At 41.5% G+C, this 25,357-nt stretch overlaps 1 protein-coding gene across 2 annotated transcripts in view; it reads right to left on the bottom strand.

The window, feature by feature from the left end:
- The window catches only part of LOC110528086 (S-adenosylhomocysteine hydrolase-like protein 1), a 62,264-nt gene that overhangs the window by 12,827 nt on the left and 24,080 nt on the right, over window positions 1–25,357 (bottom strand). For both annotated transcript variants that reach the window (XM_036983638.1, XM_036983639.1), the window contains exons 2-8: window positions 16,814–16,925; window positions 16,575–16,718; window positions 11,126–11,226; window positions 8,810–8,912; window positions 6,786–6,880; window positions 6,548–6,654; window positions 6,340–6,456 (exon numbers count right to left, since the gene is read on the bottom strand). In XM_036983638.1, coding sequence (XP_036839533.1) covers window positions 6,340–6,456; window positions 6,548–6,654; window positions 6,786–6,880; window positions 8,810–8,912; window positions 11,126–11,226; window positions 16,575–16,718; window positions 16,814–16,925 — 779 coding nt within the window. The remainder of the gene's footprint in view (window positions 1–6,339; window positions 6,457–6,547; window positions 6,655–6,785; window positions 6,881–8,809; window positions 8,913–11,125; window positions 11,227–16,574; window positions 16,719–16,813; window positions 16,926–25,357) is intronic.

Here is a 25,357-nt window from a genome sequence, read left to right as displayed (position 1 = left end):
TATTGCTACTTGTTAAAACATCATTTTTGGTGCTGGTGCAGTTTATAAGGTGCTTGTTTTAAACCTTATCGTGAAATGCTTACTTACAAGCCCTTACAACAATACAATTGCATAATAACGAGGCTATATACAGGGGGTACCGGTAATCAAATCAAAATCACTGGGGGTACCGGTACAGAGTCAATGTGCCGGGGTACAGGTTAGTCAAGGTAATTTGTACATGTAGGTAGGGGGGTGGGGGTGTCAATGTAAATTGTCCGGGTGGCCATTTCAGCAGTCTTATAACTTGGGGGTAGAAGCTGTTATGGAGCCTTTTGGACCTAGGCTTGATGCTCCGGTACCACTTGCCAGGCGGAAGCAGAGAAAACAGTCTATGACTAGGGTGGCTAGAATCTTTGACAATTGATGGGGGCTTCCTCTGACACCACCTAGTATATAGGTCCTGGATTGCAGGAAGCTTGGCCTCAGTGATGTATTGGGGCGTACGCACTACCCTTTGTAGCGCCCTATGGTCGGATGCCGAGCAGTTGCCATACCAGGCGGTGATGCAACCGGTCAGGATGCTCTCAATGGTGCAGCTGTAGAACATTGGAGGAAAAGGTGTTGTCGTGCCCTCGTCACAACTGTCTTGGTGTGTTTTGACCATGATGGTCCCCACATTACCAATGAACTAAGGTACATGAAACTCGACCCGCTCCACCGCAACCCCGTTGATGTTAAATGTTCGGCCCTCCTTTTTCTGTAGTCCTCAATCATCTCCTTTGTCTTGCTCATAACTCCTCTCTGTAGGCTGTCTCATTGTTGTCGGTGATCAGGCCTACCACTGTTTTGTCATCAGCAAACTTAATGATGGTGTTGGAGTCGTGCTTGGCCACGCAGTCGTGGGTGAACAGGGAGTACCGGAGGGGACTAAGCACGCACCCCTGAGGGGCCCCGGTGTTGAGGATCAGCATGGCAGATGTGTTGTTGCCTACCCTTACAGCCTGGAGGTGGCCCATCAGGAAGTCCAGGATCCAATTACAGAGAGATGTATTTAGTCCCAGAGTCCTTAGCTTAGTGATGAGCTTTGTGGGCACTATGGTGTTGAACGCTGAGCTGTAATCAATGAACAGCATTCTCACATTGGTGTTCCTTTTTTCCAGGTGGGTGAAGGCAATGTGGAGTGTGATTGAGATTGCGTCATCTGAGGAATGGTTTATGCGAATTGCGAGTGGGTCTAGGGTTTCCGGGAAGATGGTGTTGATGTGAGCCATGACCTGCCTTTCAAAGCACTTCATGGCTACTGACGCGAGTACTACGGGGTGGTAGTAATTTAAGCAGGTTACCTTTGCATTCTTGGGCACAAGGGACTATTGTTGTCTGTTTGAAACATGTAGGTATTACAGACTCGGAAAGGGAGTGGATGAAAATGTCAGTGAAGACACTTGCCAGTTGGTCCGCACATGCGCCGAGTACATGCCCTGGTAATTAGTCTGGCCCGCGACATTGTGAATGTTGACCTTTTTAAAGGTCTTGCTCACATCGGCTATGGAGAGCGTTATCACACAGTCCTTCCAGAGTGCTCTCATGCAAGCTTCAGTGTTGCTTGCCTCAAAGCGAGTATAAAAAAGGCATGTTGCTCGTCTGGTAGGCTCGCGTCATTGGACAGCTCGCGGCTAGGTTTCCCTTTGTAGTCCGTAATAGTTTGCAAGCCCTGCCACATCTGACAAGCGTCAGAGCCTGTGTATTAGGATTCAATCTTAGTCCTGTATTGACGCATTGATGGTTGATTTGATGGTTCGTCTGAGGGCATTGCGAGATTTCCTCCGGATTAGTGTCCCGCTCCTTGAAAGCGGCAGCTTTAGCCTTTAGCTCGATGCGGATGTTGCCTGTAATCCATGGCTTCTGGTTGGGATATGTACGTACGGTCACTGTGGGGACGACGTCGTCGATGCACTTATCGATGAAGCCGGTGACTGAGGTGGTATACTTCTCAATGCCATTAGATGAATCACAGAATATATTCCAGTCTATGCTAGCAAAACAGTCCTGTAGCGTAGCATCCATCTTACCACTTCAGTATTGAGCGAATCACTGGTACTTCCTGCTTAAGTTTTTGCTTGTAAACAGCAATCAGGAGGATAGAATTATGGTCAGATTTGCCAAATGGAGAGGGAGGGAGTGCTTTGTATGCGTTTCTGTGTGTGGAGTAAAGGTGGTCTAGAATTTTTTCTCCTTTGGCTGCAGATGTGACATGCTGGTAGAAATGAGGTAAAACTGATTTAATTTTGCCAGCATTAAAGTCCCCGGCCACTAGGGGTGTCGCTTCTGGATGAGCATTTTCTTGGTTGCATATGGCCTTATACAGCTCGTTGAGTGCGTTTTTAGTGCCAGCATCGGTTTGTGGTGGTAAATAGATGGCTACGAATAATATAGATGATAACGCTCTTGGTAGATAGTGTGGTCTACAGCAATACCTCGAGACGACTTTAAGATTAGACATCGCGCACCAGGTGTTACTGAAAAACAGACACACCACCGCCCCTCGTCTTGTCATACGTAGCTCTGTCCTGCCAATGATTGGAAAACCCAGCCAGCTCATTATTATTTGTGTCATTGTTCAGCCACGACTCAGTGAAACATAAAATATTACCGTTTTTGATGTCCCGTTGGTAGGGTAGTCGACCGTAGATCATCAAGTTTGTTTTCCAGTGATTACAAGTTGGCCAATAGAACCGATGGTAGTGACGATTTACTCACTTGTCTCTGAATCCACACAAGGCACCCCGACCTTCTCCATCTGTATCTCCGCCTTCTCTTTAGGTGAATGACGGGGATTTAGGCCTGCTCTCCAGAAAGCAGTATATCCTTAGCAACGGACTCAATAAACTTCTAGTCGGACTCATGAACCTCGTCCAGTTCGAGGTGAGTAATCGCTGTTCTGATGTCCAGAAGCTCTTTTCGGTCATAAGCCATCCCCTCCGGCGCCATTTTATGTATGTACAGTATATCAAATTAATTTGATTTGTCACATACACATGGTTAACAGACAGATGTTAATGCGAGTGTAGCGAAATGCTTGTGCTTCTAGTCCCGACCATGCAGTAATATCTAACAATATCTAACAGTGTAAAGGAATGAATAAGAATATGTAAATAAAAATATGGATAAGCGATGGCCGAACGGCATAGGCAAGATGCAGTAGATGGTATAGAGTACAGTATATACATATACGAAGAGTAATGTAGGGTTTGTAAACATTAAATAAAGTGGCTAGTGATACATTTATTACATCCAATTTTTTATTATTAAATTGGGATAGAAGCTGTTTTTCAGGTCTCTCTGTCCCCGCTTTGATGCACCTGTACTGACCTCGCCTTCTGGGTGATAGCGGGGTGAACAGGCAGTGGTTGTTGTTCTTGATGATCTTTTTGGCCTTCCTGTGACATCGGGTGGTGTAGGTGTCTTGGAGAGCAGGTAGTTTGCCCCCGATGATGCGTTGTGTTTATTTTCCTGACACCACACTCCGAGGGCCCTCACCTCCTCCCTGTAGGCCATCTCGTCGTTGTTGGTAATCAAGCCTACCACTGTAGTGTCATCTGCAAACTTGATGATTGAGTTGGAGGCGTGCATGGCCACGCAGTCATGGGTGAACAGGGAGTAAAGGAGAGGGCTGAGAACGCACCTTTGTGGGGCCCCAGTGTTGAGGATCAGCGGGGTGGAGATGCTTCCTACCCTCACCACCTGGGGACGGCCCGTCAGGAAGTCCAGGACCCATTTGCACAGGGCGGGGTCGAGACCCAGGGTCTCAAGCTTAATGATGGCAGCCTTGCGAGGGTTAACATGTTTAAAGGTTGTACTCACGTTGGCTGCAGTGAAGGAGAGCCCGCAGATTTTGGTAGCGGGCCGTGTCAGTGGCACTGTATTGTCCTCAAAGCGAGCAAAGAAGTTGTTTCGTTTGTCTGGGAGCAAGACATCGTGGTCCGCGATGGGGCTGGTTAACTTTTTGTAGTTCGTGATTGACTTTAGACCCTGCCACATGTCTGACTTTAGACTCTCTCGTGTCTGAGCTGTTGAATTGCGACTCTACATTATCTCTATACTGACGCTTAGCTTGTTTCATTGCCTTGCGGAGGGAATAGCTACACTGTTTGTATTCGGTCATGTTTCCGGTCGCCCGCCTTGCGCCTTGCCCTGATTATGTACAGTATTTCTACAGTATGTACAGTATCTACAAAATAAATCGAATCGATACATTGTTGTGTAGTGCAAAGAACACTGTTGTAGTGAAGCTTAGCTTAACTTCTTAACCTGTTGTGACGAGCAATCCCGTATCCGGGAGCGTAATTATAGCCTCAAGCTCATTATCATAACGCAACGTTAACTATTCATGAAAATCGCAAATGAAATAAATATATTGGCTCACAAGCTTAGCCTTTTGTTAACAACACGGTCATCTCAGATTTTCAAAAAATGCTTTTCAACCATAGCTACACAAGCATTTGTGTAAGAGTATTGATAGCTAACATAGCATTAAGCCTAGCATTCAGCAGGCAACATTTTCACAAAAACAAGAAAAGCATTCAAATAAAATAATTTACCTTTGAAGAACTTCGGATGTTTTCAATGAGGAGACTCTCAGTTAGATAGCAAATGTTCAGTTTTTCCAAAAATATTATTTGTGTAGGAGAAATCGCTCCGTTTTGTTCATCACGTTTGGCTAAGAAAAAACCCCGAAAATTCAGTCATTACAACGCAAACTGTTTTCCAAATTAACTCCATAATATCGACAGAAACACGGCAAACGTTGTTTAGAATCAATCCTCAAGGTGTTTTTCACATATCTATTTGATGATAAATCACTCGTGGCAGTTTTGTTTCTCTTCTGTTCAAAATGGAAAAATGCACGCACCTGGAGATTACGCAATAGTTTCGATGGAGGACACCGAGCGGACACCTGGTAAATGTAGTCTCTTATGGTCAATTTTCCAATGATATGCCTACAAATACATCACAATGCTGCAAACACCTTGGGGAAACGACAGAAAGTGTAGGCTCATTCCTTGCGCATCCACAGCCATATAAGGAGACATTGGAACACAGCGCATTCGAAATCTGGCTCACTTCCTGTAAGAAATTTCATCTTGGTTTCACCTGTAGCATTAGTTCTGTGGCACTCACAGACAATACCTTTGCAGTTTTGGAGACGTCAGAGTGTTTTCTTTCCAAAGCTGTCAATTATATGCATAGTCGAGCATCTTTTCGTGACAAAATATCTTGTTTAAAACGGGAACGTTTTTCATCCAAAAATGAAATACTGCCCCCAGAGGTTCAAGAGGTTAAGGTATAGGGGACAGCATTTTCACTTTTGGATAAATAGCGTGCCCAATTTCAACTTCCTGCTACTCATGCCAAGAATATAAGATATGCATATTAGTAGATTTGGATAGAAAACACTCTGTTTGAATCATGTCTGTTAGTATAACAGAACTTATGTAGCAGGCAAAACCCTGAGGACTAACCGTTCAGAATTTTTCTTTTTTGAGGTCTCTGTCTGTTCAGTGAGTTCTCATTGGGAAACAATATTTCTTAGGAACTTGTTTTCAGGTGCTACCGCTTCCACTGGATGTCACCAGTCTTTGGAATTTGGTTGAGGTTATTCCTTTGTGCAATGAAGAAGTCTGGCCATCTAGGAACTGCGTAACACTCTTGAGAGTTGCACTTGAAGACTTGAAAAGTAGCTTGGTTTGTTGTCTTCTTGTATTGAACACAGATAGACCAGTCTTCAATTTGATCGATTATTAACGTTTAAAAATACCAAAAGTTGTATTACAAAAGTAGTTTGAAATGTTTTGGTAAAGTTTACAGGCAACTTTTGAAATATTTTGTAGTGACGTTGCGCAATTTGGAAGCTGTTTTTTCCTGGATCAAACACGCGCCAAATAAATGGACATTTTGGATATTTATGGACGGAATTAATCGAACAAAAGGACCAATTGTGATGTTGATGGGACATATTGGAGTGCCAACAAAAAAAGCTTGTCAAACGTAAGGCATGTTTTATATTTTATTTCTGCGTTTTGTGTAGTGCCTGCAGGGTTGAAATATGCTACCCTATTTGTTTACTGTGCTATCAGATAATAGCTTCTTATGCTTTCGCCGAAAAACCTTTTAAAACGCTGACATTTTGGCTGGATTCACAACGAGTGTAGCTTTAATTTAGTATCTTACATGTGTTATTTAATGAAAGTTAGATTTTTATATCATTTGATTTGAATTTGCATTTTCCCTGGCTTTTGGCCAAGTGGGACGCAAGCGTCCCCTATACCATAAGAAGTTAAAAGTTAATTTAACACCTACCCATCCAGGATAGACTCTCTGCAGCAGTAGAGGTTGTCAAACTTCTGCTTTGTCACAGAGTCATTCACGTTCATGGCTGGCACACATAGTTTGCCTGCTTTGGACAACTGGTACAACCTGAAAGACAAAGAGATGACTAAGTAACTTAGCTCAGAGTTTCCCGCTGGTCTTGCGTGTGTGACTGTACTGTAATCAGAAATAAAATTACCTGTGGACCCCAGTCACACTCTCCTCCACAATGCCCCTGATCTTCTTGAAGACGTTGGGGTATTTCTTATACACCCAGTGGGTCAAGTCCCCTCCATCATCAAGGATCTACCACAGACGCAGCAAGAAGGGACAACATTCTCAAACAGTGACAACAGACACGTCAGTAACACAAAATGGTCTACAAGGAAATGTGCCTTGTTGTTAAAGGAGGATAAATTATAGACTTATATGGGTACCATGTTAGGCTGCCAGCCCTCCATGTTGACGCACTTGTCGATACACCACCAGAAGTCATCCTCCGATTCCCCCTTCCAGGCAAAAACCGCCACACCTGCACAAATCACAAGATAGTTGGGAGAATAGAGGGGTTTAGAAATTACTATATTTCTCCAGATCAGACAGATATGACAAAACAGAGACAAATCAAAATCCCTTTTTAAACAACCGCACAGGGTCCTGAACCTTTAATATAAGCAAAAGCATTGGTTTGTGACCCAAAGACCCTTCATTCCAGAGAGAGCAGAACTGATCACGTTTGAACGCATGGTGCTCGACATCCATATAATCTGCTCTAAAGCCATATTAATATAATGGCCTGCAGCTTAACTCCAGATATCTGGACCTGCACAACAATCCAACCACAACACCACAGAGCCTAGAACAGCGCTGTAGGCTCCTCCAGCAGGCAGTACACTTACACAACCCTGCTCACTAAAGACTTCAGCTCTCTAACATTAAAGCTAACTTCACACTCTCATAATCATTCAGGAAACAGGTATCAATAGCAGCCGTAACAGTATTGACATCAGTACTGAACAATCATGTAGAATCGCTACAGTAGCTTATTAGGCTTAGTTACACAGTAGTCCTATACTGTTATGTGTCTTCATGACCAATTGTTGTGAACTGAGCTAACATTTTACTTCCTTTCTGACATGCTAATAACATCAGAATTTAGGCTTCATAACACAGAGGGTGTGAGTAAAACCCTCCGTATGTCTGTTCTCTAAACCAAGAGGGGATAATAAGATGGGTCTCGTGTCTCAAAAGCTGTTATCCTGTCATTTCTAGAAGAGGACCAAACATCAGGTGAAAGCTGCAGCAGGACAGAAGGCCTCCTGGTCATTTCCACCCCAGAGAGAGCAGAGCAGAGCAGGCAGGAACAGAAGCTGCCAGAGGACATAGCCCTTTCATCTGTTAGCCAGGAGATTTCTCTCCATAAAAGACCTGGACCAACTGTTTATTAGAAAGAGATACTCTGACAGATGGAGCTTTACACAACTATGTGGGAAAGGGAGAGCTTATGTAAAAATAAAAATAAAGTTTAAAAAAAGAGTGGTACACTAAAACACAATTCTGATTCCTGCTATTGGACGTGAGGGGTAGGTAGATTTTGAAGGCTCTATGGTTCCTCTGCTACGCTACTCGTCCTGTATGACCATACAGCTAGAAACACGCTATTCAGCACCTGGGCTTAGGATCTCTATCCCACTGACTTTTTCTTAGTTAACCTCATATCTAGTCCTCCAACCTCATCCCTGTCTCTGTGTCTGTAAGTATACACCTATGTACTACTATCTACTCCTTTCATCTGGTCAAGTCTCCATCTCAGTAGGTTTCTGGCAGGCTTGCTGTATGGTATGAGGATTGCTGGCATAACTCACTCGTAGAAAATGTCAACACTGCTGAGTGGGTTGTAAACAGTCAGAGGATACTGTGTGCGTAGGACAAGTTAATCAGCTCACAGCCTGTGTGCCAGTTCCTCTCCCAGCTTGAGCTGTGTGACTACTTTAATGCAGTCTGACTCTAGTGAACCTCTCTGTCTAACAGGCCAAGGAACAAAGATACCCCACTACGGAAACACATATACTTAACAATCACCCAGCAACCCAAGAGATATGCGTGTCTTGGTTCTGTAGTTCAATAACTAGAGGGCAAGCCTGATGTTCTCTAGTCTCTGTGTTTTCCAAGACTTTATTGAGAACATATCGAAAAACGTCTCCTTGGTTTCAAAGGGCACAGGGAAGCAAATCACTCCCAACTCTTAGCATCCTTACAAGACACCCATTTAACAATAATGTAATTCATTACATATTAAAGTATGCAGAGTATGCAGAAATAGTACTAATTAATATGAATGTGATGAACCACAACTTTCAAAAACATCTTCTGAAGTACAATCCGCCTCTCATTCTTTTCCATATAGAAGCTCATACTGTAACAAAGCAGTAAAGTATTGATGTTGAAAGCTTTTACTTACCGATCTCTGAGAGGGCAGCTGCCACCTCGTTCTGTGTTGAGTAGATGTTACAGGCTGTCCAGCGACACTGGGCCCCCAGGGCCACCAGAGTCTCAATCAACACCTGAAGGCAAGAGAGAGGAGGGGGTTGAATGAGAAAGGAACAAGAAAAAAACAACATATTACTTTTACATCTCTGTTCATAAATAGCCTTAGCTTTACAGTACACAAAAGAGAGCAGTAAATATTCACACTGAGCTCTTGTTTCACAAAGTGGGATTAAAATTGATTTAATTGTAATTTTTGGTCAGTGATGTACACACAATACTCTAATTTCAAAGTGGAAGAAAAACTATATTTTCTTCATTCGTTTTAGGTCATTGTCCTGCTGAAAGGTGAAAGCAGACAAACATTTTTGCCTGTGCTTCGCTTGATTACATTTATTTTTGTCCTGAATAACTCCCTAGTCCTTGCTGATGACAAGCATACCTAGAACATGATGCAGTTACCTCCATGCTTGAAAATATGAAGAGTGGTACTCAGTGATTTGTTGTGCTGGATTTGACCCAAACTTAATGTTTTGTATTCAGGACAAAAATAGATTATTTTTTTGCCATATTTTTTGCACTATTACTTAAGTAGCAGCAGGTAGCCTAGTGGTTAGAGAGTTGAACTTGTAACCGAAACGTTGCAAGATCGAATCCCTGAGCTGGCAAGGTAAAAATCTGTCATTCTGCCCCTGAACAAGGCAGTTAACCCACTGTTCCTAGGCCGTCATTGAAAATAAGAATTTATTCTTAACTGACTTGCCAGTCAGTTAAATAATAATGTTTTTCCTTAAGGTTCATCTTGCATTTTACCAGAGAAAAGGAGTATGTCTACGCTGAGAAAAGAACCTGAGAAAAGTCAGTCACAGCACTGTCTGCCGATAGAACGCCAGTTTGTGAATTCTCATCCAAGATGTGTCTGATGCCAAGCAGAAATTACAATAAGAAGCATTTTAGATTTGTGCTTACAAAACGCAGCAATATATTTATTTTGCATTTTTTATTTTTATTTTTTTTGGCGTAGAAAACTAAGAATTTGGCCAACCCGGGTGGCGCAGTGGTCTAAGGCACTGCATCGCAGTGCTAGCTGTGCCACCAGAGACTCTGGGTTCGAGCCCAGGCTCTGTCGCAGCCGGCCGCGGTAGGGATATCGTTGTCTCATCGCGAACTAGCGACTCCTGTGGCGGGCCGGGCGCAGTACACGCTGACCAGGTCGCTAGGTGTACGGTGTTTCCTCCGACACATTGGTGCGGCTGGCTTCCGGGTTGGATGCGCGCTGTGTTAAGAAGCAGTGCGGCTTGGTTGGGTTGTGTTGTGTTTCGGAGGACGCATGACTCTCGACCTTCGTCTCTCCCAAGCCCGTACGGGAGTTGTAGCGATGAGACAAGACAGTAACTACTAATAATTGGGGATACCACGAAAATGGGGAGAAAATGGGGGTAAAAAAAAGAAAAAACTAAGAATTCTGCGTTAACACGACCGCTAAATTTAAATTGCTAGCTATCTAAGTAAGTGGCTGAATTAATAAGGTGATGGGGCATCATTGTGTTGGCTTTCTGCCCTTCCAACAAACCATTCTGATTTCCATGCGTTTTTTCTCCTCTCCATTCTCTGCCCGTCTGCTTCTACCACAACTGCTCCTTGCCAATCTTCTCAGAGCAGAGCAGGTAGGCCCATTGTCTTAGCAACTCCAGACTCCACACAGACAGTGTGTACACATTCTGCTCTAGTGCCAGTACTGTTCATTTGCACAATGTCTCTCTTTCAAATTCTCTTATAAAATGTCAAAACACACCAAAATGACATTTGGTAGCTCCTACCTATCTATACATGTATAATTTTAGGAGCTGGATTGCCTGTCTTTGCAATTCATTTCTCTCTCGATTGCGCTCGTTAGTTAATTTTGTTAGCATTCTGGTAATAGACCCCCAATTAGAATTTTTCCGCCCTTGTGTACTAAGCTAGTAATACCGTAAATCCCGGGATGAGAGAAGAATGGTATGAAGGTATGAAAATCTGTATTCCGCACAACCTTATTCTGTAGTAGCGATACTGTGGGGAAGAGTCTTCGCACTGATATTTGGGTATGTCAGAGGGAGAGGTGTCTCATTGCAGCAAAGCTTGGGTATTGGAGACAGTGTAAGTTAGTGTAAACAACAGGGCCAACTTGGTTACTTCAAATGTCTCTGTGTACGCTGTGACCTTCAAATCCTACTTTATACGGAGGAAAATGTCCTCCTGTAGCCTTGGCAGAGATATTAGGATAGGTAAGAAGACAGAGTTTTCTTACTGCAGTCTGGGCAGTGATGTGAGTGCAGCCAACAATTTTTGCCCCAGCAAGTGGCTTCTCTCCCTGGGCTCTCTTCCTGAGGGAGATTAATGCTGACATATCTGTGGAGAAAGAGAGAAGTGGGGTGATAAAGAGAGTGAAGGAGATGGAGAAAGAGATTCCAAACATGTTAGCTACATTCAGAGAGTAGATCAACAGAAAAGTGGTCTGAATATAAAGCCCTTCCAACTCTCCCATCTTCCACACAAATCTCTCTCAAAATTAAGGGACTCAAAGAATTTCCTACACCAAAACCTTCTGAGCACCGTAAAATTCAAATAACCTCAAATAAGCTATGACTTTGCAACCTGCCAATGCATATTGGACAATGATGATCACTCCATATCAAGCTCTGGAGTTGTGCTGACAGTGTTAGGGGTGTAGATTCAGCTGCCATGCTGCACATAAAAAAACATTTAGGCCAAGGACAACACATCAAATCTAAATTATTTGGGGAGTAATGTCTGAAATCAAACGCAATGATAAAATGAGAACTTTAGACAAAGAATTTGCTACATGGCAAAAACTGAAGGTCAGCTTCATCAAAGGTGTCAACTAGTGGTTAGGCCAAGGGCTGTGACGGTGACCGTATTACCACCACACAGGCGGTCAGGAGTCATGACCTCAGTCAAATTCTACATGATCGTTTAGTCACGGTAACTAGGATTCTCCGAGCTCTGATGCTGCTGGTCATTAGTAGCCTACCAAGCTTGCTAACTGCATGGTACTCAGCACTCTATTGTCCCTCTAATCACTCTGACAACACAAACGTAATCGAAAATCCAACACTTCATGAAAGCCCATAAGCTTATGGTGCACAACATTTCTATAGGCTATGCAATTGCGGGAGAAGACAAGAGTTTTGATGGCCTCTATTAAAAATAGGTGGATCCAATTAGCTTTCTATAGGCTAGGCCTACTATATTTATTTGTAACTTTCCTAATATTAAGCACATTGCTTTACTTTACCACAGGAGTACAGCCTACCTGGCTGGCATGAAAATGAACCATGGGAAAAGCGTCCTCCATTCGATATTTAAGTGCATGAATAACATTTATTGTTTTTCCCCTGCCCCGAGACAGGTGCATGATAATGGTCCATTCTATATCAAAACTAATTTCCCACCTATACACAAAAGTATGTGGACACCCTTCAAATGAAGGGATTTGGTTATTTCAGCCACACCTGAAATGTATTATCACTTATGAATGATGCCCAGCGTGCGCAGTAAGGCAAAAAAAATTATATATTTTTTTAATTAAAATCATATAGTCACACTTCTCATGTAGCCTAGCCCATAAGCCTGTATTTGTTGATAAGGTTTGTATCACAAAAAATGGGCAAATAACTTCCAAAAATTAAGCACATTAATCTGCTTCAAAACCGGTGTTGAGCCTAACTGGCATACAAAGGCGGCGCGTGAGTTTCAGGAAGATCATTTTCACCACAGAAATACACCTTTATAATGAAGCATTACATGCATAATCAAATTTGCAGTTACTTTTGAGAACAGTGTTTTCCCACTAATTGCTACGCTTATAATCTGAAGAAATAACCTAATAGTTTATGAACATTTTAAGCTAAATGTTCTGAATTGTTGCATCAGCCTCATTGCTTTAAAAAAAAAAATATCCGAATGGTTGTATTAATTTGGGATCTATCGCATCAAACAGAGTATATTTGGAATATTTATTTCTCACACAGAAGGACAAGTTGACCAATAGAATAGGTCAACTTTTGTACTATGGGGGATAGTAGATTGACATAGGCTAGTGCTTTTGCTGTTCGTTAGGCCTACTCATCTTGTTGGCTGTCAAAGTAAATATGGACAGTTCTTCTAACATCTTCAATAGGTACCGCGGAATTCAATAAGAGGGACGCGCACAGTTGCGTCCCCGATGTGTCTGTCTTCACTTCAAGCCTACTTCAGTGCTGAGATGGCTGTGAGAAGGACCCGATCAAATGACGGGCATTGGCTTATAAGAACTGAGATATCTGAGAGAGCCATGTGAATGAGAGGTGGCTGCCGGGAGAAGGGAATGATAATTATTATATTCAGCCCAAGGGCACATCGGCCACTTTGGCCGCAAAAGGCAGGGACTTTTTTAGGGGTCATTACTGCCACACAAGGAGGATGCCGCTGGAATTGAGGCCTGGGGAGCATATTATCAAGTGCTTCTCAAATTGTGAATGAGAGACTGATGAAGTGTGTGCATCCTTCAAAATCAACAAAGCAGAGCCCATGCCTTCCATGGCTTTTTTCAAGTCATCATTAGAGTCACATCATGCAGCATTAGAATGTATTAAAAATCAAAGCATATAGCCCAACGTTTGTATCACAACAACATTTGCATAATTAACTAAATTAAGCATGTAGGATGACCTGTTTCTTTGTTAACCGCTCAACACAGACTAGCCGCATGCGCGCACTCCCTCGGAAATTGCTTGGAGAAAATATCCTTTCTATTTTATTCAGCTTTGTTCAATTGGATTCTTTATATTCTAAGCAAATGTTGTTTGCTAAATGAACTAGTGTATCCCACAGCTATGGCATAGCCAGATCTGGGCCTAACATAAGGACAATTCAAAGTTTGCTATTCTGTTCTTCTGAAATTGACTAAATTTTATCATGTTTCCTCATATCATGTTTCTTTAGACCAAAGGTCTGCATCGGTGACTTGCAGGCCATGCGTGGAAGCCAAGAGATGCTAAACGTGTTAATTGTAATTAAAGGTCAATTACCGTGAGACCGGCAGTTATTTGCTTGACAATCACCAGCTGACAACATTTCATGACCGCCACAACCCTAGTTAGAACCAGTGAATCTTAGATTTTTCTGCATAATGTTTTTCTCTCTCTGATGTGACTTGTGTGAGTTACACTTCAAATGACTGATCAGCAAAACCAAAGAAAAGCCTAATAACACGACACAGCAGTCATCTATTAAGCCTTTAAGAGCAAAAGCCATTTCTGCAGACAGATTGACGTCGACCAATCTGACTAAAGATAACAAGCTTAATATAGATAACTAGCTAGACTCTAGCTGCTAGAGGATGTCAGTCATTCACAGAACTGAGAGAAGCTGTTATTTTCTTATCCCAGATTCTCCCCTTCAATCAGTGTCTTGGTTAATCTGACACGGCCAATCCTGGCCTTGGAGGGTGGAACTCTAGTACATTTCCGAGCAACAGGCCCAAAGTCCTGGCAAGAGCAATATTTAGATATACTTTACTGTCGGTTGTTCACAGAAATGTTTTTGTTGCTCTTTTCATCCTGATTGATGCCAGTAGTGGTTTTATTAAGATGTCCTAATATTACCTATGATCAAAGACTGTCAACCATTGATTAGTCTAATTGATTCATGCCATAAAACAGCAAATTTCAAGAACATGCTTTAACCTGTTAGAGCTCTAGGGGCGCTATTTCATTTTTGGATAAAAAACGTTCCCGTTTTAAGCGCGATATTTTGTCACGAAAAGATGCTCGACTATGCATATTCTTGACAGTTTTGGAAAGAAAACACTCTGAAGTTTCAGAATCTGCAAAGATTTTGTCTGTAAGTGCCCCAGAACTCATTCTACAGGCGAAACCAAGATGATGCATCACCCAGGAATTAGCAGAATTTCTGAAGCTCTGTTTTCCATTCTCTCCTTATATGGCTGTGATTGCGCAACGAATGAGCCTACACTTTCTGTCGTTCGCTCAAGGTCTTAGCAGCATTGTGACGTATTTGTAGGCATATCATTGGAAGATTGACCATAAGAGACTACATTTTCCAAGTGTCCGCCTGGTGTCCTGCGTCGAATTCGGTGCGCAATTGCCAGCTGCTTCTACTTTACCATTTGATTCAGGGGAGAAAGCATGTGTCCAAGAACGATGTATCAATGAAGAGATATGTGAAAAACACCTTGATGATTGATTCTAAACAACGTTTGCCATGTTTTCAGTCGATATTATGGAGTTAATTTGGAAAAAAGTTCGCGTTTTGAGGACTGAATTTTCGGATTTTTTTTGGTAGCCAAATGTGATGTATAAAACGGAGCTATTTCTAATACACAAGGAATCTTTTTGGAAAAACTGAGCATCTGCTATCTAACTGAGAGTATCCTCATTGAAAACATCAGAAGTTCTTCAAAGGTAAATTATTTTATTTGAAGGCTTTTATGTTTTTGTTAATGTTGCGTGCTGGATGCTAACGCTAATGCTAACGCTAAATGCTAACGCGAAATGCTAACGCTAGCTAGCTACTTTTACACAAATGATTGTTTTCCTATGGTTGAGAAGCATATTTTGAAAATCTGAGATGACAGTGTTGTTTACAAAAGGCTAAGCTTGAGAGATGGCATATTTATTTCATTTCATTTGCGATTTTCATAAATAGTTAACGTTGTGTTATGCTAATGAGCTTGCTGATAGATTTACACAATCCTGGATACAGGGGTTTTTTCATAGCTAAACGTGACGCAGAAAACGGAGCGATTTGTCCTAAACAAATAATCTTTCAGGAAAAACTGAACATTTGCTATCTGAGAGTCTCCTCATTGAAAACATCTGAAGTTCTTCAAAGGTAAATGATTTTATTTGAATGCTTTTCTGTTTTTTTGTGTAAATGTTGCCAGCTGAATGCTAATGCTAAATGCTACGTTAGCCATCAATACTGTTACACAAATGCTTGTTTTGCAATGGTTGAGAAGCATATTTTGAAAATCTGAGATGACAGTGTTGTTAACAAAAGGCTAAGCTTGAGAGATGGCATATTTATTTCATTTCATTTGCGATTTTCATAAATAGTTAACGTTGTGTTATGCTAATGAGCTTGCTGATAGATTTACACAATCCTGGATACAGGGGTTTTTTCATAGCTAAACGTGACGCAGAAAACGGAGCGATTTGTCCTAAACAAATAATCTTTCAGGAAAAACTGAACATTTGCTATCTGAGAGTCTCCTCATTGAAAACATCTGAAGTTCTTCAAAGGTAAATGATTTTATTTGAATGCTTTTCTGTTTTTTTGTGTAAATGTTGCCAGCTGAATGCTAATGCTAAATGCTACGTTAGCCATCAATACTGTTACACAAATGCTTGTTTTGCAATGGTTGAGAAGCATATTTTGAAAATCTGAGATGACAGTGTTGTTAACAAAAGGCTAAGCTTGAGAGCTAGCATATTTATTTCATTTCATTTGCGATTTTCATGAATAGTTAACGTTGCGTTATGGTAATGAGCTTGAGTCTGTATTCACGATCCCGGATCCGGGATGGGGAGATCAGAAAGGTTAAATAACCAACAACCAGTACCTTACACCTGGAGCCCCCTAGGATCGTTTTTAGGTTTATCACTTCTTATCGTCTTGTGTTGTTCTGTATGTGAGAGGTGAAGGTGACAGGTTACTGAGTCATGTTACTGTACCTTGTTCTGCAATCTCAATCTCACGACGACCAAATTCGGCCTGTTTGATGTTCTTCACACAGAAGTCACTGGTGCCCTTGGAGTTGAGCTGTGTTTTGTCCCGTGGTGAAGTCTCATCGTCAGAGCTGTCTGTGTAGGACGCAGCTGAGAAAGGAGACAGAGAAGGGAAAGTCAGCAAGAAAGGGTCAAGCAATCCATACATAGCTATGTATGTATATGCGTGTTTGTTTGTGTAGTACCGGAGCTGTAGCTGTCCGTGGATGACTGAGAGATGGATCGAGACAGCGAGCGTCGGCCAGCCTTGGTAGGGAACCTGCTGAACTCCTGCTTGTCTTCCACAAACTGGATTTGCTGAAGGTGCAAAAGAGGGTACAATTTAGAATGGGGCCGACCCCATTTTATCTACTGGTCGATTGTTTGGCCGATACGCTATTGGTTGACCGAGATATTATTAGTCGAGCAGTAGCAAAAAAATTCAAATAATTATAATTCATGGTGTACAAGACACCAGTCTGATTCATGCCTGTCTAAGTAGACTAATCCATTGTGGAGGAAGTGGGGATGGCACGCACTACAGCAATTCATTTGTTATATGACGTAAGAACTATAGTGCAACACTAATAAAAATATTATTTTATAACATATGTGTTTTCTCCCGCGTTGGATAGTCGTCGCTGTCCATGGTTCTGAAACACATCAGCGTGCTGTTGAATTGGCGCCTTTTCCTAGACCATGTTGCTATGTGCATAATAACAAAGGTAAACAGCATATTGGTGTTGAGAACAACGCGGCGGAGGCTGCAGAATAAGGAGACGAGAAACAGCCCTTGCCTTATTGCCTAAGAAAAGTGAGGTAACACCAACTTAATTAGGTCTAGAATCAATAGCCAAACTGTTAAATGTGCCTGGCTTTATAAATAATCCATATACAGTACCTGTCAAAAGTTTTAGAACACCTACTCATTCAAGGGTTTTTCTATATTTTTCACTATTTTATACATTGTAGAATGTTATTGAAGACATCAAAACTATGAAATAACACATATGTAATCATGTAGTAACCAAAAAAAGTCAAACGAAATCAAAATATATTTTAGATTCTTCAAATAGCCACCCTTTGCCTTGATGACAGCTTTGCACACTTGGGATTCTCTCAACCAGCTTCATGAGGTAGTCACCTGGAATGCATTTCAATTAACAGGTGTGCATTCTTAAAGTTAATTTGCAGAATTTCTTTCCCTAATGCATTTGAGCCAGAAAGTTGTCTTGTGACAAGGTAGGGGTGGTATACAGAAGATGGTCTTTTCCCAAATACGGCTAAGTCCAAATTATGGCAAGAACAGCTCAAATAAGCAAAGAGAAACGACAGCCAATCATTACTTTAAGACATGAAGGTCGGTCAATCCGGAACATTTCAAGAACTTTGAAAGTTTCTTCAAGTGCAGTCGCAAAAACCATCAAGCGCTATGATGAAACTGGCTCTCATGACGACCGCCACAGGAAAGGAAGACCCAGAGTCACCTCTGCTGCAGAGGATAAGTTCATTAGCGTTATTAGCCTCAGAAATTGCAGCACAAATAATTGTTTCAGAGTTCAAGTAACAGACATCTCAACATCAACTGTTCAGAGCAGACTGCGTGAATCAGGCCTTTATGGTCGAATTGCTACAAAGAAACCACTACTAAAGGTCACCAATAATAAGAAGACGTGTTTGGGCCAAGAAACACGAGCAAATGGACATTAAACCAGTAGAAATTTGTCCTTTGGTCTGGAGTTCAAATTTGAGATTTTTGTTTCCAACCGCCGTGTCTTTGTGAGATGCGTTGCGGGTGAAGAGATGATCTCCGCATGTGTATTTCCAACCGTAAAGCATAGAGGAGGAGGTGGTATGGTGTGGGGGTGCTTTGCTGATGACACGGTCTGTGATATATTTAGAATTCAAGGCACAATTAACCAGCATGGCTACCACAGCATTCTGCAGCAATACGCCATCCCATCTGGTTTGTGCTTAGTGGGACTATCATTTGTTTTTCAACAGGACAATGACCCAACATGCCTCCAGGCTGTGTAAGGGCTATTTAACCAAGAAGGAGAGTGATGAGTGCTGCATCAGATGACCTGGCCTCCACAAATCACCCGAACTCTACCCAATTGAGATGGTTTGGGATGAGTCGGAGTGCAGCGTGAAGGAAAAGCAGCCGATAGATAGAGATAGATAGATAGTCTCTCTCTCTCTATGACCCAAGATGGCACAGCAGTCAGACGTCCTTTGTCCTCGTCTTGTCCCGTGTGTGTGTCCCGTGTGTGTGTGTGTGTGTGTGTGTGTGTGTGTGTGTGTGTGTGTGTGTGTGTGTGTGTGTGTGTGTGTGTGTGTAGGTGTAAATATATTTTCTTCTCATATCTTTTTATTTAAAAAAATTTAAAAAAAATGTCAGTCCCGGAGCAAACATCAATTATTCCAGAGCTAGCCAGCTGAAGAGTTCCATCAGCCACTCCTGGGCTACAATCAACTATCCGGACACGTTTTACTGCCGACACGGAGCCCCACCGGGCCTTCACGACTGGACAACCAACGTTATCTGCCCAGGGGAGTTATCCAACTGGCCCCTCTGTCGCGACGTTAACTGAACGCCCATCTGCGACCCGATAATCGTTAGCCATCTTATAGGCTGCTATCTGGGTCACTACAACTATATCTATTTTGCCAATTGGATTGGTCCCCTCTACCATACGGAACCCCACTAATCTACCGACAAAAACGCATGAGGTGCGTAGAGGTGAATCCAGGCCCTGCAGTGCCTAGCTCCACTCCTATTCCCCACGCTCTCTTTTGATGACTTCTGTAACCGTAATAGCCTTGGTTTCATGCATGTTAACATTAGAAGCCTCCTCCCTAAGTTTGTTTTATTCACTGCTGTAGCACACTGCCAACCCGGATGTCCTAGCTGTGTCTGAATTCTGGCTTAGGAAGACCAAACACTCTGAAATCTCCATCCCAAACGACAACATTTTCAGACAAGATAGAACGGCCAAAGGGGGCGGTGTTGCAATCTACTGCAGAGATGACCTGCAGAGTTCTGTCCTACTATCCAGGTCTGTACCAAAACAATTTGAACTTCTACTTTTAAAAATACAACTCTCTAAAAACAAGTATCTCACCGTTGCCGCCTGCCATAGACCACCCTCTGACTGCCCTTAACCAACACAAAAACATCCTATTGCGTTCTGCTTTAGCATCGAACAGCCCCCGTGATATGCAACTTTTCAGGGAAGTTAAAAACCAATATACACAGGCAGTTAGAAAAGCCAAGGCTAGCTATTTCAAGCAGAAATTTGCTTCCTGCAATACAAACACAAAAAAGTTCTGGGACACTGTAAAGTCCATGGAGAATAAGAACACCTCCTCCCAGTTGCCCACTGCACTGAGGACAGGAAACTCTGTCACCACCGATAAATCCACTATAATTGAGAATTTCAATAAGCATTTTTCTATGACTGGCCATGCTTTCCACCTGGCTACCCCTACCCCAGTCAACAGCACTGCACCCCCCACAGCAACTCGCCCAAGCCTTCCACATTTCTCCTTCTCCCAAATCCAGTCAGCTGATGGTCTGAAAGAGATGCAAAATCTGGACCCCTACAAATCAGCCGGGCTAGACAATCTGGAACCTTTCCTTCTAAAACTATCTGCCGAAATTGTTGCAACCCCTATTACTTGCCTGTTCAACCTCTTTCGTGTCGTCTGAGATTACCAAAGAATGGAAAGCAGCTGCGGTCATCCCCCTCTTCAAAGCAGGGGACACTCATGACCCAAACTGCTACAAACCTATATCTATCCTACCCTGTCTTTCTAAGGTCTTCGAAAGCCAAGTCAACAAACAGATTACCGACCATTTCGAATCCCACCGCACCTTCTCCGTTTCAGAGCTGGTCATGGGTGCACCTCAGCCACGCTCAAGGTCTTAAACGATATCTTAACCGCCATCGATATCAAACAATACTGTGCAGCCGTATTCATTGACCTGGCCAAGGCTTTCGACTGTCAATCACCACATCCTCATCGGCAGAGTCGACAGCCTTGGTTTCTCAAATGATTGCCTCGCCTGGTTCACCAACTACTTCTCAGATTGAGTTCAGTGTGTCAAATCGGAGGGCCTGTTGTCCGGGTCTCTGGCAGTCTATGGGGGTGCCACAGGGTTCAAATCTTGGGCCGACACTCTTCTCTGTATACATCAATGATGTCGCCCTTGCTGCTGGTGTGTCTGATCCACCTCTACGCAGACGACACCATTCTGTATACTTCTGGCCCTTCTTTGGACACTGTTAACAACCCTCCAGGCAAGCTTCAACGCCATACAACTCTCCTTCCGTGGCCTCCAACTGCTCTTAAATACAAGTAAAACTAAATGCATGCTCTTCAACCGCTCGCAGCCTGCACCTGCCCGCCCACCCGTCCAGCATCACTACTCTGGACGGTTCTGACTTAGAATACGTGGACAACTACAAATACCTAGGTGTCTGGTTAGACTGTAAACTCTCCATCCAGACTCAAATTAAACATCTCCAATCCAAAGTTAAATCTAGAATTGGCTTCCTATTTCGCAACAAAGCATCCTTCACTCATGCTGCCAAACATACCCTCGTAAAACTGACCATCCTACCGATCCTCGACTTCGGCGATGTCATTTACAAAATAGTCTCCAATACCCTACTCAATAAATTGGATGCAGTGTTTTTTTTGCCTTTACATCCCTTATCTCACCTCATTTGCTCACATCGTATATAGACTTATTTTTCTACTGTATTATTGACTGTATGTTTGTTTTACTCTGTTGTATGTGTTGAACTGCTTTGCTTTATCTTGACCAGGTCGCAATTGTAAATGAGAACTTGTTCTCAACTTGCCTACCTGGTTAAATAAAGGTTAAATTTAAAAAAGCATATGTGGGAATTCCTTCAAGACTATTGGAAAAGCATTCCACGTGAGGCTGGTTGAGAGAATGCCAAGAGAGTGCAAAGCTGTCATAAAGGCAACGGGTGGTTATTTGAAGAATCTAAAATATAAAAATTTGTTTAACACTTTTTTGGTTACTACATGATTCCATAGTTTTGATGTCTTCCCTATTACTCTACAATGTAGAAAATAGTCAAAATTAAGATAACCCTTGAACGAGTAGGTGTTCTAAAACCTTTGACAGGTAGTGTATATCTACAGAGATAAGACAGATTCTGTTTATATTGCCTGTTTGAGTGTTTGTTTAATTGCCTTTGATTCCGTGAGCACCAAGCCTCACGCAACCACAACATGTTGGATAAACAATTTCACAAATTCGGCTGTTTTTAAATCTTTGCTTTGCTGTAATAAAGGCTTTGGTATTATTTACACTGTTCCAAATTCCCAGAAAAATTATATTTATAATACATTTTCTTGATATCATTGTTATTATTATTATGATCCTCATTATAATAATAATTGATGTCATTATAATTTGTAGGCTTAGTATAGCAGCCTTGTATAACCACTACTGAGCTGTAGGCCTAAGAGCACATCCTGTTTAGTCTTAATACCACAACTTACTTAGGCCTGTATTTCAATACTTATATAGGCTACTGTAATTTGTTCATGTCATCACACAGCATATGAGTCATTAGCTGAAGCTGGAGACTCATATCTCCCTCACTAACTTTAAGCATCCACTGTCAGAGCAGCTTACAGATCATTGCAGCTGTGCATAGCCTATCTGTAAAGTTTTCATAATAATAACAATTAATTGCCATTTTTGAACACCGATCATGGCCGATTACATTGCACTCCACAAGGAGACTGCGTGACAGGCCGACTACGTGTTTTGTGAGTGCAGCAAGGAGCCAAGTTAAGGTGCAAGCTAGCATTAAACGTATCTTATAAAAAACAATCAAACATAATCACTAGTTAACTACACATTGTTGATGATATTACTAGTTTATCTAGCGTGTCCTGCGTTGCATATAATCAATACGGTGCCTGTTAATTTATCATTGAATCACAGCCTACTTCGACAAACAGGTGATCATTTAACAAGCGCATTCGCGAAAAAAAGCACTGTTGTTGCACCAATGTGTACCTAACCATAAACATCAATGCCTTTCTTTAAAATCAATACACAAGTATTTTAAACCTGCATATTTAGTTAATATTGGCTGCTAACATTATGTCACTTCTCTTGCGTTCTGTGCAACAGAGTCAGGGTATATGCATCAGTTTGGGCCGCCTGGCTCGTTGCGAACTGTGAAGACTATTTCTTCCTAACAAAGACAGCCAACTTTGCCAAACGAGGGATGTTTTAACAAAAGCGCATTTGAGAAAAAAAGCCCAATCGTTGCACGAATGTACCGAACCATAAACATCAATGCCTTTCTTAAAATCAATACACAGAAGTATATATTTTTAAACCTGCATATTTAGTTAAAAGAAATCCAGGTTAGCAGGCAATATTAAACTAGGGAAATTGTGTCACTTCTTGCGTTCATTGCACGCAGAGTCAGGGTATATGCAACAGTTTGGGCCGCCTGGCTCGTTGCGAACTAATTTGCCAGAATTTTACGTAATTATGACATAACATTGAAGGTTGTGCAATGTGACAGGAATATTTAGACTTATGGATGCCACCCGTTAGATAAAATAAGGAACAGTTCCATATTTCACTGAAATAATAAATGTTTTGTTTTCGAAAAAATAGTTTCCGGATTTGACCATATTAATGACCTAAGGCTCGCATTTCTTTGTGTTATTATGTTATAATTAAGTCTATGGTTTGATATTTGATAGAGCAGTCGGACTGAGCGATGGTAGGCAGCAGCAGGCTCGTAAGCATTCATTCAAACAGCACTTTTGTGCTTTTGCCAGCAGCTCTTCGCTGTGCTTCAAGCATTGCACTGTTTATGATTTCAAGCCTATCAACTCCCGAGATTAGGCTGGCAATACTAAAGTACCTATTTGAACATCCAATAGTCAATATATATGTATATGAAATACAAATGGTATAGAGAGAAATATTCCTATAATAACTACAACCTAAAACTTCTTACCTTGGAATATTGAAGACTCATGTTTATAAAAGGAACCACCAGCTTTCATGTGTTTTGAGCAAGGAACTGAAACGTTAGCTTTCTTACATGGCACACATTGCACTTTTACTTTCTTCTCCAACACTTTGTTTATGCATTATTTAAACCAAATTGAACATGTCATTATTTATTTGTGGCTAAATTGATTTTATTGATGCATTATATTAAGTTAAAATAAGTGTTCATTCAGTATTGTTCTAATTGTATTTATTTTATATATTTATGTAATAATGACATTTTTTCTTTTTTTTTACATTTTTAAATCGGCCGATTAATTAGGTATCGGCTTTTTTTGGTCCTCCAATAAATCGGTATTGGCGTTGAAAAATCATAATCGGTCAACCTCAAGTAAATAACCAACCCAACTACCTCATCCCCATATTGTTATTTATTTTTGATCCTTTGCACCCCAGTATCTCTACTAGCACATTCATCTTCTGTACATCTATCACTCCAGTGTTTATTTGCGAAATGGTAATTATTTCGCCACTATGGCCTATTTATTGCCTTACCTCCCTAATCTTACCTCATTTGCACACACTGTAAATATACTTTTCTATTGTGCTATAGACTGTACGTTTGTTTATTCCATGTGTAACTCTGTGTGGTTGTTTGTGTCGCACTGCTTTGCTTTATCTTGGCCAGGTCGCAGTTGTAAATGAGAACTTGTTCTCAACTGGCCTACCTGCTTAAATATAGGTAAAAAAAAAAATTTAATCATGATTTGAAGTGCAATCAAGCATTTCAGTTTTATAATAAAATAAAGCAAGCCTTGAATAATTAGCCTAAACAATAAATTAACCGTTCCATTTCGGAAATTGTATACACAAATGAAGTGACTTTTTCGTCTTTGCTGTAATAAAGGCTTTAAAAAAAAACTCTGATACGTTTATAATTTATTTTGTGTTGTTTACATTGTTCCAAATGGTCAGAAAATGATATTGGAATCTAACAGCACCTGTTTGGCACACAAAATATGCACGCAGCGCTTGCTCCTTAATTTATTTGTCTAGTCTCATTTTTTCCACACATCTGACTACCTCTTTACCTCCTGTGCAACTAGTAAACATTCCCTAATTTCAAGTTTATTTGTCATGTCCTCTGCATCCATTTGGCTTTTACGGTGTTCGAAGTTTGATATAACCAATTAATTGATGTGATTATTATATGCTATAGGTCAGGCCCTATTGATTATGTGCATGCAATGCATACGTGTCACGTAAAGAGAACAAGGGTTGAGGGAATAGGGAATGTATTTCCAAAACAAATGAGGGATTTCGGTAACAGAACCTTTGTCAGAAATGGCTGTAATTATGTTGCAGCTTCAGCAACATGGACAGAGCGATAGATACTGTCAATGTTCTGTGGTGGTCGCTGCAGCAGGGACGAGAGGGAGACAACAGGTGCTAGTCAGTCATTCACTGTCATTTTTTTTAACACAGCGCAGCAAGTCTGAGCCAGGCCCGGCACAATCATATCAACTGCGGTCTGACTCCCTCTAGTAATTTTTGTGTCTTAATTATTCCATTAAACAGTGTGCTTGTAGCATCAGACAAGCTCGGTGCATATAGCTGATTTGATTAAAACACATAGGGTGTGTCTATTTCTGGAAAAATACACTTTTAAAATTGGTCGAAAGAACAGACGACTCTTGGTCGACAAAGATTGTTTTTAGTT

This window comes from Oncorhynchus mykiss, chromosome 7 (assembly GCF_013265735.2).
Source record: "Oncorhynchus mykiss isolate Arlee chromosome 7, USDA_OmykA_1.1, whole genome shotgun sequence".
NCBI classification, from domain to species: Eukaryota; Metazoa; Chordata; class Actinopteri; order Salmoniformes; family Salmonidae; genus Oncorhynchus; species Oncorhynchus mykiss.
The sequence above is the reverse complement of the archived record's forward strand: the minus strand, read 5'-3'. Positions and strand labels throughout refer to the sequence as shown.